The sequence below is a fragment of the Fringilla coelebs genome (genome assembly GCF_963513975.1).
Source record: "Fringilla coelebs genome assembly, chromosome: 27".
NCBI classification, from domain to species: domain Eukaryota; kingdom Metazoa; phylum Chordata; class Aves; order Passeriformes; family Fringillidae; genus Fringilla; species Fringilla coelebs.
Window position 1 is genome coordinate 1962433 of NC_140053.1, and position 22176 is coordinate 1984608.

General features: G+C 43.8%; 1 protein-coding gene across 1 annotated transcript in view; it reads right to left on the minus strand.

The window, feature by feature from the left end:
* TANC2 (tetratricopeptide repeat, ankyrin repeat and coiled-coil containing 2) overlaps positions 1-22176 on the minus strand; it is a 125897-nt gene that overhangs the window by 70518 nt on the left and 33203 nt on the right. The window contains exon 5 of the mRNA XM_084222419.1: positions 14560-14667. Within this exon, the coding sequence (XP_084078545.1) occupies positions 14560-14667 (108 nt within the window). The remainder of the gene's footprint in view (positions 1-14559; positions 14668-22176) is intronic.

Below are 22176 nucleotides of genomic sequence, written 5' to 3' on the forward strand. Positions count from 1 at the left end.
CCACTTTACACTGAAGTAATACTGTGCTTAGTGCAGTTATAGGAGACTAATTAGGGTTTGCAATTAGTCTACAGTTAATTATTCATCTGATAATGTACAATCTGGAAAAGAGCCCATCTCCATTTCCTAGCTCTGTCCTGCTTTGGGCTCCTCCAGCACTCAGCGTGCAGCAGCAGTAAAAGGATGCTACTTTAAATAAAATATTGCTTTTTGATAACTGTAACTGAAACCCACAAAACCTGGGATATGTACAAAACCTCAGGAAATTTAAGCCAGCTGCTTCCAGAAATTCACATTTAATCTCACAGAGCACAGCTCACAGAAGTTTACAGCAATTTTTGTACATCTCATCTGCACTACTGCAAATTAAAAAGCCGGGAGCATCTCCCATGAAACCACGACTGCATTCCTAAGCACCAGCAGCTCTGGGAGCTGAGCATCTGGAGCTGTCCTTCCACTGTGGCTCCTCTGTTATGAAAATGGATGATACAGCAGGTCCACGTAAGCTGAGTTATTGAATCCCCATTGTACTGCTGGAACCAACGCTGACGTGAATCCGATGGATTTAAGAGAGACAAATTTAAACGGATGGCCCAATTTGAGGATCTGCTGACCACCCACAGTCAGTCTGTGGGCATTTACTGGCTCTAGGAGCCCAAGCCAGAACAGAGACATTTATGTAAAGTGAAAACTAGAGAGACTTTTATTTCCAAGGTTATTTCTTTCTTTAAAAGGCAGACTGCATTTTTAAAGGTAGATTTTTTTTTGTAAAAGCCATTCCCTGGATATGGCTCCACAGCTTATTGTGCATTCCCATTCTGTCTTCACAACCATGACATTAAAAATATTAAAATTATGCTGACTTACACATCTGGGGCAGAAAGGAACAGCTGGATCTACCTCTACACTGCCCAGCTGGGAGGATTTAGGAGTGCCCAGGTGAGGCAGCTGCAGGGCACTGGGCACAGCCAGTTTCCTTTGGCTCAATACTGGGAACAACTCCCAGCCAAACTTCACTCATTGAAGGTTTAACTTTGTCCTTAACCCCCCCACTTCATTTAAACTACCCTTTAAACATCTCCAAGGGGCACAAACCTGCCTTTCACCTGTAAAATACAGAAAATCTTGCCTCAAGTCATTTGTACAGGTACATTGAAGATAAAGAGGACAAGCTTTGATAACAGTCCCAATGGCAGGGCCTTGGAACCACAACATCTTCAAGATCCCTTCAACCCAAACCAGTTTGTGATGCACAGAATCATGGAAAGGTTTGGCATGGGGAAGACCCTAAAGCCCATCCATTCCCACCCCCTGCATGGGGCAGGGACCCTTTGCACCATCCCAGGGTGCTCCAAGCCCCCTCCAACCTGTCCTTGGACACCCCCAGGGATCCAGGGACAGGCTCAGCTGCTCTGGGCACCCTGTGCCAGGACTCAGCAGGCTCACAGGGAAGGATTTCTTCCTCAAATCTGATCTTACCCTGACCTCCTTCAGCTTAAGGGTCTTCTGCCTTGCCTTGTCACTCCATGCTCATTCCCTGCCAGATGTTGGTCACAGCACAAGGTATCACCAGCTGAACCACAGCAGTGGAGCTGTGAGACTTCCATATTTCATCTAGATCTATCAATTATTATATTATAACCTGGCTTTCAAAGTACAGATAACTTTGAATTTAAGCAAAGCATCATTGTACTGGATTATCCCTTCCTAAAGTCTTAAAAAATGAGTGAATGTCATTTAACTGAATGTCAAAGAACAGAGAGAACAGCTCTGAAGTGCCTGTGAATGGGTATTATGGAAAAAAGCTGTATGTTGCCTTTCAGGGCTGACAGTAAGACCTAATATTCTCTTCCTAAGTTCAGTGAAAGGGCATAACTGGTTTTTTCTCCCTTCTCCTGTGTGTTATCCAGTTGGTGCTGCAACCACATTTTACTCTAACTTCAACTCTCAAATGAGAGTCTGTGTCTTGGCTCATTTTTACCCCTAAGGAGAGGTCTGCTGCAACAAGTGGAGATACCTGAGGCTCACACAGATACCTTCTCCTCTTTATTTTGAACAATTTTAGCAGATCCCAGCAGTGAACACCCCCATACTTTCCATCTACTTCTGCCTCTTTTTCAGTTAATGACTTTTTCTTTGACTGAACTGTAAAAATGCAAATTAGAAATACAACTTGAGCTTGTCAAGCAATTTAATATCTCTGATCCTCCCTTCAAAAAATTCAACCCACTTTAAATACGTCAGCAGATCTCTGCAATTCACCCTGGAATTTACCTGATTTAGGCCATTTAGGAGCAATTTTACAGAGCCTGGCAGCTCTCTCAGATATCTTATCTAGAAATACCCTTTGGATTTCTGAAAGGGTCAACTCTGACACCTCTGTAGGCATTACATGCAGCAAGACTGAGTTCATAAGTGCTCATAAATGTTCAGAGTATTCCTTGAGAACCAAATATATCATTTTATGGCAGAGTTATTAGGTTTGCTCTTCTCAAGAAACCATAACATTCAAAATGCCCAATGTTTTTTTGTACATTGTCATTTTCAAATAGTGTTTCTGTTACCTCCTTTCAATTCCTATATGAAAGCTACCACATATTTCAGCTGTGATTGCTCACAAGCAAATGAAATTTCTTCATGATTCATTTGGCAATTCTGTGACTGGTTTGATAGCCACCCTCATCTAATTCTAGATAAATGGTAGAGGGTAGTGCCCCTGGGAGACATTAACAATGTAGTCCAGAGAATATTTTTAGTTTAATTGCCATACTTTTACTTTCAAACCAGCTGAAATCTATTTCAGTGAGTGGCTAACAAGAACTGGGTAACAGCACCCTTAGAGGCAACCATCCCCAAATCTGCCTGAGTATGAGACTGATTTACCTTTAGGAAATCAAAAATTAGCAATGAAAAAAAAGAATAGTTACGTGCAAAAAAGCAAGCACTTATGGAAGAGCAGAAATAAATGCCATTTAGGACCCTGATCTTCAATTACATAACTGCAGAGTTTTATCTAACAACTTCCCTACCTCCATGTGACCTGAATCTGTCCCATTATTATGTACATCTGCTTTAAATTATTCTGGATACACTTGAGCTGTATTTGGAAAATATCCTTGACCATTTCTGCATATCCCCCTAATCTCAGAATTAATGGAAGATTTTTTCATTAGTCTTGTTTACATCAAGAAGAGATTTAAAAACATTTAACCACTAAGGGATGAAGGCAGCCCTATATGCATCTCTAAAAATGTCAAATTTTGTACTGCTGCACCTCCAATCCTGGGGTCAATTTTGGGGAAGACATTGAGGGGCTGGAGCAGGGAAGGGAACAGAGCTGGGAAGGGTTTGGAGCCCCAGGAGCAGCTGAGAGAGCTGGAAAGGGGCTCAGCCTGCAGAAAAGGAGGCTCAGGGGGGCCCTTCTGGACCAAAGAAAAAGAACTGGGGAAATGAGAGACTCATTACTGAACATATATATATATATATATATATATATATATATATATATATAAAAGGCCAGTTATCATAAATACAAGGCTGGGCATCTGGAATATCTCCTGGAAGCAGGATTACACTTTGATCCCTGAAAATGTTCCTGAGCTCTTTAACAAATCAAGGACACCAGGACAGAAGCAGTAAGTTCCCCACTGATGGAAAGCAGAGGTGAAATTGTTTCTTTCTTTACAGTTTTTAGCACTTTAGCTCAAAAAAATGAATATGGGGCTGTGCTCCAGCTCTGGACGTCCAACACTGGATGTCAAAGGCCGTCCATCAAAGGCCTTGGCTGGTAAATAAAGTTATTTGTATTTATTTTTAGGTCTTAAACTGACCTTTTCTTCCAGACAAGTTTGAGGGTAGTGTATTACACTCTTATTGATGCAGAAGGCTTTTTTAATATCAGAAAAAAAGAAATGCTCCTTTAAACACTATGTGTTTGCCAAAGCCTGTTTTTATTTGGCAATATTAGGCATGTATCTTGGTTTGAAAGGCAAGTGGGAACCTCCCTTGGAACGGAGAATGTGACCCCTTTTCCCCTGAATTACTGTAACCCAAAATTACAGGGCTTTCAGACAAAGGTACGGGAAAAGAAACCTCAATTCTTGACCAGGACGAATATGTTTATACAAGGCAAACAAACAGCTCTGGCACTGCTAGAAACAGGCCCAGATTCCAGGTACTATAGTGATTTCAGCATTTCTTACAATAAAAAGAAAGGCCCAAAGCAAGGGGCGAGCAGGAGCGTTCCCGTTGAGGATGCTGCAGCGCCGGCACTGGGTCTTCTTCAGCAATGATGTCCCCGATGTTCCAGGCGGAGCAGCACAGCTTCCCTGGGTCAGATGATCCTTTTTACACTGTTTTTGGTCCCTTTGGATTGGTTTCTTCTTGGATCCTTCATACAAATCCAGTTTTAGGTGCTTGATTGGCCCATTACAGTTCTGTCCAGGCTTGCTCGTTTCGCTTTGGGGGTGGTGTGCTTGACTTAGGTGCATTTCATTGAGTGCTGCATTTCTTATAACTACCCTTTTACCATAACCAAACTAACAGTACAAACTTAAAGATTACCAGCTATTTTTCAACAGTTTCTAATCTAATCTATGTTTAACAGTTTCTAATCCATTTTTAGCAGGTATGACCACCGGAGCCGACCTTCCCCTGGGCGCAGTTCCAGGCACAGCCGGCAGGGGCGCTGCTGGCTCCCGGCCGGGCGGGGCGATGGCTGCACCGCAATGGTTGCCCTGCAGGGGGCGCTGTGCTGGGGCAGAGGCGGGCACAGCCCCGGGGGTGGCACAAAAAATGTCACAGATAACTTGGCACGGGTGAAATAAACAGGGCAGGAGATCTTTCTCCTTTTTAATGCCTTTTTTAAAAGTGATCAGCTCAGGTGGGGAGAACTGATGGGGTCTGCGCTCACGCCGCTGCTGCTCCCAGGAGCGGCCCAGAGGAGGAGGAAAGTGCAGCTTTGTCTGCTAGTCCACAGACAGATCTGAGGGTTCTGTCCTCACAAGAGCAGCAGGGATACCCCTTGTTCCCTTTTTCAGTTTGACCTTACGACTCCTCCCTCCAGCCAACGTCCCCCCTGGCTAGGGCAAGAGGCAGAAAGGGTCTCAGCGTCTCAGCAGGCTACGGATTCTGTTCCTTGAGTCCAGACATCACTTTGATCTCTTAATTCTAGGCTGGCTTGTTGTTTTAGGGGTCTTTTTGCTAGGTTTGGTGGGGGGCTTTCCCATTGCAAGCTGGCTCCGAGGTCATTTTCATGCCAACTCCGCTATCCCCTGCTTTCACTGTCCAGAAGGGCCATCCACCTGGCAGCAGGCAGGGTGGTACTGACAAAAATGAGAATTCTCAACAATACGGAGTAAGGACCAACTCTTAACAGGTGACTACAACATGAAGCTGAACTCTCCTCTGCCAGCAACCAGCTCAACTTGTAACTCTGCAACCTTTAAAAACATGGGTAACCCTTGTTTTTACTCATAATAGCAGGAGTGGGACAGACACGGGGTGCTGGGTTTGATGCTCCTCCGTAGCATCCACCTCAGCCGGGGAGATGCGCCCGCTGGGAAGGGGTCCCCGGTTTTCCTCTGAGGCATCCCAAGAGATGGTTGTCATGAGTAAAAGAGAGTCATTTTTTTAAAAGGTTGCCAAGTTACAAGTTGAGCTGGTTGCTCAACTTTGTTAGTCTCATGTTGTATCACCGTTAAGAGTTGGTCCTTACTCCGTCTTGTTGAGAATTCCCCTTTTTGTCAGTACTGCCCTGACTGCCGCCAGGAGGATGGCATCCCCCCGCGAGGGTGGAAGGAGGGGACACTGGAGTTGGCATGCAGTGACCTCAGAGCCAGCGTGCAGAGGGGGAAACCCCCCACCAAATAACCCCCTGGAAACAATGAGCCAACACAGAGTTGGGAGATCGGGGTGATGTCTGGATGTGAGGAACAGAATCCAGAGCCTGCAGAGACGCTGAGACCCTCTTTGCCCCTCACCCTGGCCAAGGAGGACCTCGGCTGGAGGGAGGACCCTGAAGGTCAAACTGAAAAAGTGATCAAGGAGTATCCCTGGTGCTCTTGTGAGGACAGAACCCCCAGATCTGTCTGTGGACTAGCAGACAAAGTTGCCCTTTCCTCCTGCTCCGGGCCACTCCTGGGAGCAGCAGCGGCGTGAGCGCGGACCCGTCGGTTCTCCCCACCTGAGCTGATCACTTTTAATAAAGGCATTAAATAGGACAAAGATCTCCTGCCCTGTTTATTTCAATGGTGAAGGTCCCTTCCAGTCACATCGGGTGGAACAAGGTCCCAGTTCAGCAGCTGCTCAACAAGCAAAGGCTCACCCACGGCAGGAGAAGCAGTGGGAGGACAAAGCAGTGAATCCTCCCGGCAGCGAGTGCGGTCCCTTGGCTGTCCCTCAGTCTGGCTCTGTCCCTCAGTCCGGCTCTGTCCCTCGGTCCGGCTCTGTCCCTCGGTCCGGCTCTGTCCCTCGCTCCGGCTCCGTCCCTCGCTCCGGCTCCGTCCCTCGCTCCGGCTCCGTCCCTCGCTCCGGCTCCGTCCCTCGCTCCGGCTCCGTCCCTCTCCCGCTCTGTCCCTCCTGCGAGGCCGAGAGCCCAGCCCAGCCCCGCACCCCCCACCCAATTCCCACAGCATCTCCATCCTTTTAAAGAGAAAATCCCTCAGGTAAGAGAGTAGCCAGCTGCACCCTTCTCTCTCCTCCTCCTCTTCCCAGCCACATCTTTTGTTCTCTTATGTATCAGTAGTTATTGTCTCTTAGCAACAAATGGGACAAAATTTCATGAGAGAAAGGGAAAAAAAAAAAAGAAGAAAAATAAATCCTAACCTCTACCAGCACCTTGCATCACAACCACCCAAATAATTTCTTTAATTCCAGCAACTCTCTTTCAAAACCTCTCACATTCCTTCCTCTTATTTTTCACATCATTTATTTCTATCAGGTGGTAGAAATCTGACAAGAATTTTGAGAAACCTGCTCCCTTTGTGCTAAGGCCAACCCTGGCCAACCAACAGGGGCACAAAGAAAGTTGCAGGAGACTTTCAGAAATACACACATACATATATAACATAGTACTCCCATCATTTTCTTGGGGAGAAGAGTCTATAGAAGAGGATTTTGACAAACACCTTTCCTTCTTTCAAGGCAGCTTTGCCTGGTCAAAACACAAGGAGCATTAAAATGAGCCAAACGTTTAGCAAGGCAAATGACACTTCACTGTCACCTTTGACTACTGTTAAGTGGGAGGTCACCAGCAAGAGACAAGACAGTACAAAGACCTTGTCCTTACCTGATCTGATCTATCAGCACATTCCCAGGAGAAATTTATTAAAAGAAAATCTGACTAAATTATGGTCTTTGCATTTACAACGCTGACAACAATCTTGAAAACCTACCATTACGTACCTGAATAAGGCTTCAAAAGTTCTGTTTGGATGTAATAACTGCTACAGAAATAGACTAATTTACTGTTGCCAGTTTTTAAAATAACAAGTCAGACTGAATAGGACTTAAACCTGGTCTAGTGGAAGGTTCCCTGCCCTTGGAAGCAGGTGGAATGATCCCTTCCAGCCCAACACAGTCTGTTCTTCTCTGATTCTTTTGGGGGCTAATTTCTAACAGAACTGTGATAAATGATCAGAACCAATGTCCAGGGTTGTTGCAAATTGTGTATATTCAATGACTGGAGAGGGAAGACTACTATCCATGTGGATAAGATCAATTTAAATTTTGTTCTTTCTCTAAAACATAAATTATATTTATCAAAATCTTACCCCACTCAAATAAAATAAAATCACCCACACTGTCCTCACAGTTCCCTGAAGTTATACAGATTAGGAGCTGTAATTTCATCTGTAAAATGCAGGTGGAGAAACACCACTGAAGTTACTGAAGGGGGCAGATACAGGTGACAGGTAACTGCACACATCAGCACAGCTCCTCTTTCAAGGCAAGACAGATGCCAAGAATAGATGGGAATAGAGCAGGAATGCTACCCCAGGCAGGTTCTGCCAGCAGGAGTGGAGAGCAGCAGAGGGACCTGCTCTGAGAGCTGACCATCTGTGGTGGGACAAGGCTTCCCCACGGGGATGGGGCTCCTCATGGGAACATATGGAAGAGCCAGTGGGACTTAACTCTGAGAAACAAAACCAGCAGGCACAGGAGTTGGGGTGGAAGGCTGCTGCAGTCTCAGTCCAAATGTGAGGATTTTGGAACCTGCAGTGAGTTCCAGGGCACTGGAGGAATTTGAAGCCAGGCTGGTACAACCAGGGCTTCCAAGCAGGGCTGCACTTTCAAACTGGCAGCTGGCCAAAATGGTCATGTTTGGACTCAAGGTAATTATTTTCAAGCGATTTGGAGCTAAATAATTAGTGACATAAAAAGTCAAAAATTCTGCTTAATGAGGTGGAAAATCTACTGTGGTACAGGAGGTTATGCACAAGTTGATCTCCTTTCTTCAGGGTCCAAGGGCAGCTGTGCTGCCCTGGAGAACAGAGCAGATGGGACAGAGGGAATGCTGACGAGTGAAGCCAATTTCACCAGGGGAACAACAGTCACGCTAGATAAGAATAAAGAAGTTCTTGTTCTGCAACCCTGGGGAGGGTGAGGAAGTCACAGCAACTGGCAAGAGAGCACAAGTCATGGTGTGGCTTTCAGAGCACTGCGTATTTTCACTTATGGGCAGCTCTCCATAGCACCACTGAAATTCAAGGACTTTCATCCATAGGCACTGGGACATGGGAGCCAGGCTCATAAAAGAACAGAGCAGTTTCCTACAAATGCAACCAACCCTTCTTCTATTGTTACAGCTAACAATAATGGTAAAATGAATACTGAGGGGGTTGCCTCCATAGAGAGGTGAAACAAATTAACAGCATCTCAAAAGACTGCAGGAAAAAAAGTAGAATTACTGACCACTTCCTCTTTCTTTCCCCTCTCCTCCAGGTACATTTTTATGACAAAACCCAGCTGAATGGAGCTTGGAGCAACTTGTTCTAGAAGGTGTCCCTGCCCATGTCAGGGGGTGGGATTGTATGATCTTTAAGGTGCCCCAACCCAAACTCTGCTGGGATTCAAGAGCATCAGTGCTCCTGTTGTCAAAAAATAATATGCTAGAAGAGAAAACTCCTCTGCCAGAGTCACTAAATCAGTGAGAAATCTGCCCCACCTGCTCAGATATGGAAGAAAAGGTTTTACACTGATCCTCACAGGCCCAACACTGACAGTTTCAAAACCATCAGGGTTGGTTTGCTTATGTACATATTTATTCGCTGACAGAAAGCTATAAATATTCAAAAAGCCAAAGTATTAGCGCAAAAATGTTACTGTTTCCCAACAGATCAGTTGCAAGTAAGCACTGCTGCTTGCTGAGGCAAAACAACTCCTTAGATTCCTGGGATCCATCTGGATGGGCAGCCAGAGGTGCTAGGCTGCTGCTGCTGAAGTATCTGAAGCAAAACACACCTAGGGAGCCATCTAGGTTACATCTGTGAAAGCAGTCACAACACTTAAAGTTGGGCAGTTCATCACAAAAACTGAATTTGGATCATTTACAGCCTTTCCCTCTCTTTTTTCCCTTTTTTCTCCTGCAGGTAGACTGAACCCAAACCTGTAAGGGTTGGGTATTAACAGATTGCACCAGGAAGCTTCAAGAAAAGCATGTTGTCTCCAGTTATTTAACAGTTAAAACATATGGGAATAATCTATGGGATTAGTATTATTTTTGCTTCTTATCTTGAACAACTCTGCTTTGGTAAAATTCAACAAACCCTAAACTCTGGATCCTGCCACTATTCCCCAAGTTGCAGCTTTCAGTCCAAGCAAACTCAGTGATACCTAACGGCAACTGGTCCGTGGCCAATCCCAAAAGGATTCACACCCAGAACTCCAGCAAGGCCTTCAATATTCCTCCCTCTGATGCAGAATTTCAGGTACCAGACTGGGGCTTGTTTTGTAATCCACGAGTTTATTCTGAAACTGGTTCCATCTCTTGATCTAGCAGAAGGAACCAACAGCATCCTCCCAGGAACAGCATGAGAAAAGTCAATCGCTTCCATAGCAACCAATGTGCCAAATTATGGCTCTCCTGCAATTAGGGCTGATCACAATGATTTCCCATTCCCTTCAGGTCAGTGGGCTTGACAGTGCTGGGACAACCACAAGATTCAACAGTAAAACCATTTGTCAGATCACGGTTGGTTTGATTATTTCCTCTCCTTCCCCCCAGTTCATCACTGTTCAATATGAGAGAGGTTGGACCAGAATCCTGCTGGCTAGATTTGTTTGGGGTTTTGTAGGATTTTTTTGGCTCAGTGCCTGTATTTTCACAATGAAAAATCAGAGAGGAGTGCTGGTTCCTGCATTCCCTCCTAAAGGGCTTTTTCTAAGACCTGAGAAGCATTTTGTTGTGTTTAGGAGAAACACGTGGATAGTGTAAAATGAAAAATACACGTTTCACATGATAAAAAGAGAGAAGCAGCAGCAAGCAGATGCCAAGCTCAACGATTCTTTAACCAAAGGAAGAGAAAAAGGAGCGATGAGATGAACACAAGTGCCGCTGCCATGGTAAATCACTCCCCTCCCTGTCTGTGGCAGGAGCACCGCAGTGATCCCTAACTCAATCAGGGATGAAAACAGATGCCTGCCAGCCTAATGTGCAGCAAGCAAACCAGACACTCAAGATCTGTGGCCCAAAATTTCTGAAGAAGGAGTTAATAAAATTAAAAGATAATGTCATAACAGACTTAGCCTTTGGAACACAACACCAAGGTAATAAATTACATAAATGCAACTGCAAACATTAATCTGAGGCAAAAGGCCATTACCTGAAAGCACCATCCATCTCCAACAGATTTTCTGAGCACTTAGAAGTCAAAACATGTTTTAGCTACCATGAAAAACAAAAAGCAGCTCAAAGAAAGATGCTCTCGTGACCACAGCTAAGAACCAAGAAGCCAGGACAGTGTTACCACGCAAGCAGCGCCTCTTGGCAAGAGTGAGGTGTGATAAAGTGGGGGGAAAACCCCTACACATTAAACTGAGTCACTAGAATCACTGCAGAAAAGGTTTGACAGCTGAACAAGAGAGGTTTGAAGGTCAATTCCTGCTATTCTACCTTGAAGAGCAATGATGGGTGTGAGGGCGTCATCCCCAGCCTCCCTGCCTTCAGAGGGCTGACAAGAGGGAAAACACAAATGCCTCTGCTGAACAGTGTCTTCAGGACTGGAGCAGAGACAAGGAGGAAGATGGATCAGAAACCTTCCAAGACCCTCCTTATAAAGTCTCTGCTAAGTCACAGAGTCCCAGAATGGTCTGGGTTGGAGGAGACCTTTTAGCTCATCAGTTCCACCATCCACTAGACCAGGTTGCTCTAAGCCCTGTCCAACCTGGCCTTGAACATTTGCAGGGATGGGAGATCTGTGCCAGGGAAGAGACAAGGAACTCCTTCTCCACCAGGGGCACTTCAAGTCAAGGACTGAAATCTGAACAACCTCTGCAACTAAAAACATCGACAGAAACATAATGTGACTCAATGATCCTTGTGGATCCCTTTCAACTCAGTTTATTCTGTGATAACTTTGGTAGAAAGGGGTTTTTCAAAGTCATGGAACAGCTTTTTCTTGCCATCATCTTAGTTGCAACAACTATAAAATATGAAATTAATTTAAGAAGATTTATTAATTTTAAAGTATATACATCCTTTTCTCTATACAATGAATTTAATTTAAAAAAAAATATTATACCAAGCTTAAAACTTCACTATTTGTGCTTGGTATTAGAATGTCCCTCCATGGTACCACTCAGTATTGTGATCTTCTTTCTCCTTGCTCGGCACTGGAACGTCGGGAGCACGTCACTCCCCCACACTGACTCACACTGAAGATGTCACAAGCAAATCTTCCCCCCAGCAGCATGAGGGGCACTGCAGTTGCTCAGGAAACCACCTCCCTGGAATGTGCTGAAATTTGCCTGAAGCCTTAAAATAAACATTTTGATACTGAGCAAAATTTCACCTCTCGGCATCTCAAATTGAAATCGTTATTCCTATATATGCAGAGTAGCTAATGTTCTCTTTTCTTTGCTATTTAGTGTTTTAAACTGCTTTCAAGTGTATAATTAATTACATTTTTTGTCAGGCATCACATTAAAAACCACTCCACCTCCCCTCCACTGCCAGGCAGATCATCAGCCTAATTTTTCTCCTTCTTTCAACTCACACCGTTATTCTTGGAAACGCTCGAGATTTAGCACGGTGCGCTACATCTTCACAGGATGCACACGTTTTAGAAGAGGGTTAATATAAGCCTAGCACAGAAGAAAGGAATTGTATTTCCTTGGAAAACTGATTCCAAGCAGTGCCTGAAGCTTTGCCATGATCCAGAGCAGGACTCTTCCCATCAGGAGCTGGATGCTCTGTCCCCTTTGGTTCCTGTGAGTTGACCACAACTTAATTCTTTCTTTCTTTCCCTCTTTACACAAGGATCCTCCCCCAACCACCTACTTCTTCCAAGGTGGTGTATCTCGAGCTTGGAATCCAGCCTTCCAGACCAGCAGAACCTCCAGGCCCCACATTACTCCGACTTTCAAAGAAGGATCCATAAATTTGGGCAGTTTCTTCCATTAACAGCTTCAGAAACCCTTCCCCAATGGATTCCATCCTCCCCTCTCCCCCTGCCAGTCCCCTCTGCCAATATAAACCTGGCCACAATCCCTGGACATGGCACACATGAAGAGAGCAGCTCCCTAACAGGTCCCTGGGGTCACACTGAAGGAAACTGGAACAAACTGGAACAAACTGAACCCCCAACCTGCAGTTTCTACCTTGACTCCATTGTATCTTCCCTGGCATGTACTGCTCTGCTCTTATCTCATTTCCCTTTTCCAAGTACACCAAGATGGCACTTGGGGACATGGTCTCAGGGTGGCCTTGGCAGAGCTGGGTTTACAGTTGGACTCGATGGCTCTAAAGGGCTTTTCCAACCTTATTGGTTCCACTGTGACAACTCTGCCATTGTCACTTTTTTCCTTCCTTAATGACACTTCATGTTCCTTTAATGACACTTCAAGGCAGTACAAAACTCCACTTTTCCTTTCAGATCACTAAACTATCAGCAAGAGAAGGAGATCAAATAGCAGAAAAAGAAATTAAAGAAATTGCAGATCCCATTGTCAAAGCCCATCCCTGGGCTTGGCAGGAGTCCTGCCCTCCAAAGCTCTGGAAGAGGGGAGGCACATGGCTGGGTGTGGGAATGTGGAATTTATGTTTTTACAATCTTACAATGCAATGATAATTCTCTGTGGATGCAATCATAATAAGTTTATGATTATTAACAATTATAAACATGACAGTTGAAGCCGTTCAGTTAGAAAAAAGGGCTGCAGCAGCACAATTTTAATTGTAATTCATGATGATTGAAAAAGGAGCAGCACTTTTCAAGGCAACTGTGGTCTCAAATTAGGCATTGCCAAGCACAGGAACTGTCTTTTGATTTTCTGAGACAACTTCTCTTTCAGACAATACATTCAAGAAAGCCCACATTCAAAATCTGGACAACATTCAATTAATTCCTCCAATTTTGAATACTGCACAAGTTCTTTTACAAATTCATCAGCCACAGGAATAAGCAACACCCTGATTTCACAGTCATTTATTAATATGACCTTGGCTACAGTAGCTGCAGAATTCAGAGGCAGATGTCACACATTTGCACACCATTTCAACATATTAAACATTCCTTTTTCCATCCAAAGCCTACAGTGAGTCTGGATCCCTTTGGTTCATCATCAAGAAAAGCCAGGGGAAGAATCTGCAGAATTCAGCACAGAATCCACCACCTAAACACTTGCTGCTGTTTTCAGCCTTCTCCCAGCACCTCCACAGTCTCTAGCCTTCCCCAGGTTGCCACTTCCAAGTGGAAATGATAAAAAAATGATACTGAGCTGCAGATTCCAGGCACTCACACGTGCTGGGTTTGCTGGGGCTGGGGGGATTTAGGTAAAGCCTGCCCGAGCTGACAGACACGAACAGGGCTGAGCCAGGAAGGGACATGACCCACTTTATTTATTTTTCAACCAGAGGCCTCAAGCAACACGTATGCATTTCAGAGCAACTGCCACAGGATCCATAAATCAGAAGGTATTTCTTAACAAAATAAAAGTTAACACCCCAATATTCCTTGATGCAAGTAACAAGGTCCCACAGTTTTGCTTTAGCTGATTTAATGATGTTTCTGAGACGTGGTTTTATTCCAGCCTCTCTGCAGACCAGCATTAAAAATTAAATTTAAAGCAAGTATGGTTATTGGCTCATTTTTATCTTCTCAAAAGCAACTCTCTAGACCTTCTAAATGATTCTGAGGGATAGCAGCCACATGCAAAATTGCAAGAAACAAACGTAAATGGGCAGTTATCAGAAATCAATGCTTATTCAAATTTCCAAGACAGTGAAACTTGGTTAGGGAAGCTCCAACCAACCATCTAGCCAAAGGAGCCACATTATACATTTCAAAAGTCTTTCTGCCTGTTGCCCCTGTTTGCACAGAGCCTTTGCATGCAGCTTACCAGGGCAGAATGCATCAACGTCCAGCTTCTGGGCAGAGAGGGTTGGGGAGCCAAGCTCGGACTCTGGGATTCGAGGGCTCTCAACAAACTTTGCTTTCCTCAGAGGGGCTAAGGGAGAAGGAGGGGGAGAGAAAAAGAGAGGTCATGAGTAAGGGAAATAGCAAGCAACAGATGGAAGCACTTAACTAAACGACACTGTCAGACTCATATCAGGTTACCTTTTTTTTTTTTTTTGCCAGGAAAAAAAATTATCTGCATTCTTTACAAAGGAGATGGCTCTTGGTTAAACTTTCAAACTGCACAGGCTGATTTGAAAGTGTGTGAACACTGAGGCACATTCCTGATACTCTAAAACATTTGCTTTTCTCTTATTTTATTAAATATTTTTAGAGGAAGCAAATGAGCCTGGAACCAGCCAGCAACTGTGGAAAAGCAAAGATCATAGAGAGGTACACAGAGCCCATCAGGTTTTAAGATATTTAACTGTAAATATCTGAACTGAACACATAAATGTTATGTTCAGTAATTGTTTCCTTGAACATAAAATTTCAATTTCAAGACAGTCTCATTGTTGGACCAAACAGGTTTGGTGTTCAACACAAAAGAGCAGAGCAAAGCTAACACTGTGCAAGCCAAAAAGAAGCACTCCTGTTTCATCCTTGCAAATCCATAAAAGACCAAGAGACTTAACAGAGGATGGGGAAAAGGTAAAAGTGTCTGTAACAAAGCATCACTGACCACTAGTGCTAGAAAAATCAGATTTTCTCCACATTTTAACAGTCTGAACTCTAAAAGACATGAAATCCTGTACAACATTTTTTTAGAGTAAAACTAATAAAAGTGGTTTAGTAAAAGTCTTTAAATATATTCCAGACCAGAGAAAGAGAACTAGAGAAAAAGTTACATGCAGAGATTGTCATATTGCATTTCCAAGTTAAACTCTCATGCCCATTACAATGAAAGGTTAATTTGAAAAGTCCCTCAGCACTGATTCTGGGGGTCAGTGGCTTCTGCCCCTCCATCTACATAATTTATCTTTATAGTTCCCTGCCTTGCAAATTAAATTTGGGATCTGCAGCTAAAGATTGGGAGGTTGTTCTTTTGCTTCTCCTCTGATAAAAGCTCAACAGATCAGAGAATGATCTCTGAGGCAGCAGAAAATCTCTTGGTTTTAGGGAGCTGCTGTGGTGCCAGGAAAGGCTGAGAAGGTCCAAGGATGGGGAACAGACAATGCACAACCAAATCACTCAAACTGAGCTACACATTAGTGATCCCAGATTGGTTTTTTTTTTAAATGGAGTGTGCAAAACAGAGATGCAGAAGAAAGGCAAAGGATCAACCCCCCCATCTCTGCCCCAAAATAGGTGTGCTAAAACCCCTTCTCTCTACCCCTCATGATCCACCTCGGGAGATGTGCTGAGGGAAAAGGGGTACCACACTTCCATTTTACACACAAAACCCTGCAGGAACACGAGACAAACTGCCAGAACATTCCCTGCAAGGAATGGTGTAACAGGAGCTGTGCAGGGCAGGAGGAATGTGAGAAACTCAGGGAGATAAGGACAGCCTGCAGCCCCCTCTCCCCCCATCCCACCATGGTCATGCACCACTCAAACACACAACCTGATGCTGAACATTACAAACCAACAGTCAATTCTGTATAATCCCCCCTGGAAAAAATCCCACAAACACCCCACAGCCACAAACTGGCCAACACCCGAGAAAAATCATTCCCAGTAACAATCTTGTGCCAAATCCTGATGTAATGAAAACATTTTAATATTGAAAAGATTATTGCTATGGCCTGAAAATTGTTTAAAATAATAATTCTGTGCTGGTCAATCCTTTAATATTTAGTTTGTAATTGCAGTTTTAATAAATATGTTTTACCATAGTCTCAGTAACAGTCATTTCTAGAATATATATTAAAATAGTCTGTCTTTTCTTTATCATTTCTGGCTGACATCAGGACCGTGTATCACCCCATGCACATGTGGCAGTGCTCACTGTGTTCTAAAATACGAAATCCACAGAATTTTCACAGTTCAAAAATGTTAAGGACTGATGGGATTGTCACTAGAAGGTTCTGCACTATGAAGTATTCTTAAAAAGAGGAAGGAGAATTTTAATAAGCACGGAGAGGGCAATGTGGTCACTACCCCACTTGCTGTGTGGACACACAGGTGTGGAGAAGATGCAGGACAGATCTGCACTGAGCAGTTTTGCCTTTCACCTGTAAGCAAGGAAATGATCTCCCATTCCATTTGGTTTAATTTCTACATTTACTCTGGATCTTTTTCTCCTCACTGAAGTGCCCACTGCCCCAATAATTCCTGCCTTCTCCACAGAACTGACTGATGACCAAGGATGTGGATTTTGCACCCAACAAACTGATCCACCATTTTTACTCTTGAGGGCAATCCTATCACAGAACATCCTATCACCAGTATGGTGAAATCTCCATATACTGCAAGTTCAGCCATACACATAATTTTAATGCATTTCACAGCATCACAAAATCACAGACTGGGGTGTGTTGGAAGGGAATTTAAAGCTCATTCAGTTCCACTCCCTGGAACTGGGCAGGGGACACCTTCCACTACACCAGGTTGTTCAGACCACTGTCCTGTCTGGCCTGGCATCTATTTCATTATGTTTTTGTTCCCTCAAAAGCATGACCTGAGCTCTAAAAACACTTCCACCAGCCAAGACACACCATGTCACCATGACTCACAGACAACAGTTTACTTTAAAAGGCTCAAGTCAATACAATCCTCTCCATGTAAATACAGGTGGGGAAAAATCACAGAAGGAAGAGTTTCTGTTCTTACAAATACACTAAGTGTGGAAAAGACAAAAACTCCTCCTAACTCACCCATAACCCGATTACAGGAAAGGAGGATTTTCATGTACAAGAATTAAGCACCTCTGACTCATGTTCAAATGAAGATTATCCTGACAGATTCACATTTGGGCATTAGTCTTCTACTGGAATAAATAACAAATGGAAATATAAACTCTAAAATCTGGTTTGACACTCTACAGCCAAATGTTAATGGACAACTCTGATCTTTTTATAAAAGTGGCTTTTCAAGGCACAATGGTTTGCCTTGGTCCTGAACCCCTTCCTGAGAGCAGAAGCAAATCTTATGATCATAGTCATGGGATGAGCTCCTGGCACAAATTATAAAAACTGACAAAAGCATGAAACAATTATTTGAAGTATTCTGTACCTGCTCAGTCCTTTAGGTCTCTTATTCCTGTAAGGATTTTCTGTATGGAACTGACCAACTCCAGGTATTAAACAGCATGAAAACAGCCCTTTGTGTTACACAACTGGAGCTTTTCTGAGCAGAGAAAATTATGTCTTCCAAGAACACCAGAAAAAAGAATGTCTGCAATAACCAGCTATAAAAATAGAATGGATTGAGTAAAGATGGCAGCCACTAGCAAGACTGGCTTCCCAGAACTGCAAAACTAGCTTTGAATTCAGAAAAGCATGTTGGTTACATGAGCCTAAAGTCCCAACCTTGTGTCTGACACCATGATCTGTGTCCACTCACAGGCCAGTCCTGTGCCCAATGGCTTGATGACAAATTTGCATCTTACAGGACCTGACTTGCTACTACTGAAGAAGGAACTTCAATTTCAATGGCTGAGATGTTATTTCAAACCAACACTGCACATTTTTGGGGCCAGTTCTGCAGTTTTTAGTGGGATTAATCCCAACTGGTATCCAAGCCAGCAGAACAAAACTGAAAATCCTTCTGTTGATGCAAATAAAACTCTCATTTGACTTTGCCAGCAGCTCTTCCTGCACGAGGAAAGTGCTGCTTAATCCAGGGCAGGAATTAACCATGTAATGTAAAACACTCAGCAGGGCCAGCAATCAGAAAATGTCATTAGCTGGCTGGTTTATGACACTTGCTGCAGCAGGCTGTCTGTCTTCCAGTGTCTGCTCCTTGTGGCAGTGGGGAGGCCCTGGCACAGGTGCCCAGAGCAGCTGGGGCTGCCCCATCCCCAGAAGTGTCCCAGGCCAGGCTGGACAGGGCTTGGAGCACCCTGGGACAGTGGAAGGGGTCTCTGCCATGGCAGGAGATGGCACCAGGTGGGTTTTAAGGTCCCTTCCCACCCAAACCAGGTCTGGGATTCTGTGACAGCTAACACCAGGAAAGGATTTCATCAGTAATTGCAATAGCAGCAGCCTGACTTTTTAAGACTCTCTTTAAAAACAGGGAGCAAACTTTGGAAGCTTAGATCTAAAGAGAGGAAAAGCTCAGTGCATCCTCCATTCCCATCTTTCACTCATGCCAGAGCCTGACTCATGTTTGGAAGTGTCCCAGCAGCTCTGCAGTGCTGTGCAGAGCTGACTTTATTGAAGTCTCCCTCGAACTGAAATGTTTTTAGTGCTGCAGAGTTATTGATCCACGGAGCTCCTGGAACAAATTGCTGTCACATCCAGCACAGCTGAACCCAGCACATGGCTGATGAAGCTTTGCTCCTTCCTCTGGCCCAAAGGACCCTTTATTTGGCTGAGGTAAGAGCCATCAAGAGGAAATTATGGACCACATGATTATTTTTGCTGTGGCACTAATCCTGAAGGGTTTGAGTTAGAAAAGACCTTAAAAAAATGATCCAGTCCCACCCCCTGTCATGGGCAGGGACATGTTCCACCAAGCTCCATCCAGCCCAGCCACCAACATTTCCAGGGATGGGGCAGCCACAGCTTCTCTGGGAAACCAGAAGAAATAATATACCAGCTGTGTGAAATAAGGATTTTTAGGTCTATGTATTTTTTAAAAATTAAAATTAGACCAGTGACAATACACACAATGAAGGTTAACGTCCTCTTTACATAATCCAGTATTATTTTATAGAATCCATTGTGTAACAGTTTTTTCCTCTTCTATTATTTGAGACTATAAAAGCTTTTTAAATTACATTCCCCTGCCTCTCTCCTCTCATCCCACATTATCACAGCAGTGAGGGCAGGGCAGCACAGAAAAGTGGTGAGAACAATGTGTTGTCTGGAAACATCATACTTGTTCCAAAACTTTCAGAAAACATGTTTAGTTTAGGAGATAAGGCCCTGAAACAAGAAAATTGAAGGAAACATAGGTGGAAAGAGGAAAAGAATAAATAAAAGCAGGAAGAGAGTTCAGCCAGCTGGTGATAGCAGGACAAGCGATGGGAAAGGAGAGCTCAGAAAAGGAATTACATTAATATAGAAATTCTTCTTTAAACTGTAGATGTGTGTAACATGAAGGTTTTGCCTATTACTGCCCCTGAAATTGATTTTTCCTTTGCAAAACTGAGGAAAAACCTTCTCCAAAGCACTGGATTCTGCAATCCCATGGGACCACAGAAACCTCTTGGAAGATTCTTTCCTCCTCTCTGTCTCTCTCCAGATGAACAAGGCACAGCAAGAATATGTTCAGTGACCTCAAAAAGGAATGAGTCTTCTGAAAAAGGATCATTAAATCAAATTATTACCCATGTCACCAAAATTATTACAAAACCTCCCAAATAATTGATCAAAATGGTTTTCTGTCTGAATAGACATCCCTAATCAATGCTCAAGGGAGAAAATCACCTGGTCTTGAAAAGGCTTATATGAATTTTAAATATATGTAGAATAAAATAATACAGATTTCTGCCTGAAGTGTTCAATAATGGCAATACAATGATGCTTGCAATACATTTATATATTCAGAGAGAAACTAATTCCTCCTAAAATACTAACCTGGCTGTACTTTGTGCTTCCAAAAGGAATTCAGCTCGATTTCCATTTTGCTTATTATTATAAACAATTTCCTGTCATTCAGAGAAGTGGAACAGTGATTTTCCCATCAAGCTCACCAGGCAGCAAAATCCCCTCTCCCCCAGTTCAGCCCAAAGGGCTTTTTGGAGCATCCCAGTCTCAATCTCCTGAGCAGATGCTCCCTGGAACACTCTGGCAAGCCTCAGGAAGAAAGTTGCTCCTATTATTGATCCCAGAAAGAAAAACCCACCCTCACTTTCCCCCTAGATAAGGATTTATCCAACATGGGCTGCCAACACGTCTTTGTCCATGTAGGGGATGGCTTTGAGGAGAAAGAAGTTATTTAATTAACAGATAGACATGGCAGGAGGAGGAGATGGGATTTTCCTCTTCCCATCAAGTCATTTTGACTCCTTGGAGCTGTGGCACACTCTACACTTCTCCATGTCATTTCCCATCGAAAATTCTTCTTTTCAGCATCTTCTGAAGCCTCTCAGAATTGCCTTTTTTAGCAGAAATTCCTCATCTGTGACTCAAGGTAGAACCCTGTGCATGAAATGAGGAAGATGAAAGCAGAGAGAGGAAGGCAGCACCACTTGCTCCAGCTTTCTAAGTCATCTTGTTATGAAAACAAGCAATAAATTTCTGTTGCAGTCACTCTTGAAGTTTCAGACTTTATTTGAACTAAAAAAATATAAATAGAGTGACTGGAGAGCTGGGACAGGATGAAACCACGTCATCAATATTTTAAGCCTACGTAAGATCTGCTCAAATACCCCAAAGATCCTCCCAAAGACAGAAAAAGGGTAGAGCTGGAAGGGAAAGAATTCCTCAACCTCTTGTATCCCTTTCCCCAACAGTTTTATTTCATTAAATGTTAAATTGAAAACAGATGAGAGGAGAATGCCACAAAACACAAGTACTGAATTGCATGATTCCCTTCAATCTCCTACTGTCCTGGACTCCTTACTGTAATTCAGTGATTCAGATATTGCACTAAAAATGAGCAAAAATGCCCAAAAAGGACCTGGATGTACTGTAAAGGAGATTTAGTGTACAGAGAGCAGCAAAGATCTCTGTCACTTTAATCAAATTATAGGCAACCCTGGTAATTCACTGGTTAGAAAGAACCTGCCACACCAATTTCTAACAATGCTCAGATTTCAAGCTGACAGAAATCAGGAACTAACTGAGCATCTGCTGAAGCAAACACATTTCCCTCTCTCTTGCATGAGGCTCAGGGAAAGCTGCCCAGTGCCACTGTGTCCCCACCAAGGAGCTTTTTAAAATGGTCCATGCTGAACATGCCAGTCAAATCCTTTCTGGACATTGACAAAGCTTAATTTAGCTCAAGGCACTAGAAAAAGAGAAAATATCTTTAACTGATGATTCTTCCCACAGAAGAAAAGAGCAAGTGAAATACAAACAGCTCTGAAATGCAGTTTATCTCCCTATGGTTTACTCTCTCTCACAGCTCTTCTAGAACAGCTTTAAGGTCCCTTCTCACCCAAACCATTCAGCAAATCTACAATTCTCTCCATCTTTCTTTACACTGAGAAGTGAACACAGGAAGGTCTCCCTGCCCATGCAGGGGCTGCAACTGCATTCCTGTTCAGCTCCTTTCCAATCCAAAGCATTTTGTGATTCAAATCCAAACCCTTCTGTGATTAACTCTGCCCTTCAGCCCTCCTGCCATTGACATGTTCCACATGCACACCAGGCCAAGGGGTCTGCAGCTTCCCAGAGCTCCCTCCAAGCCAGAGAAGTAATTCAGCACCCTTGGCCACCTCCTGCTCAGCCCAGTTTGCTTCCATGACCTGCTCTGCCTTCCCAGACAAAGCTCTGCCATCCTGTCT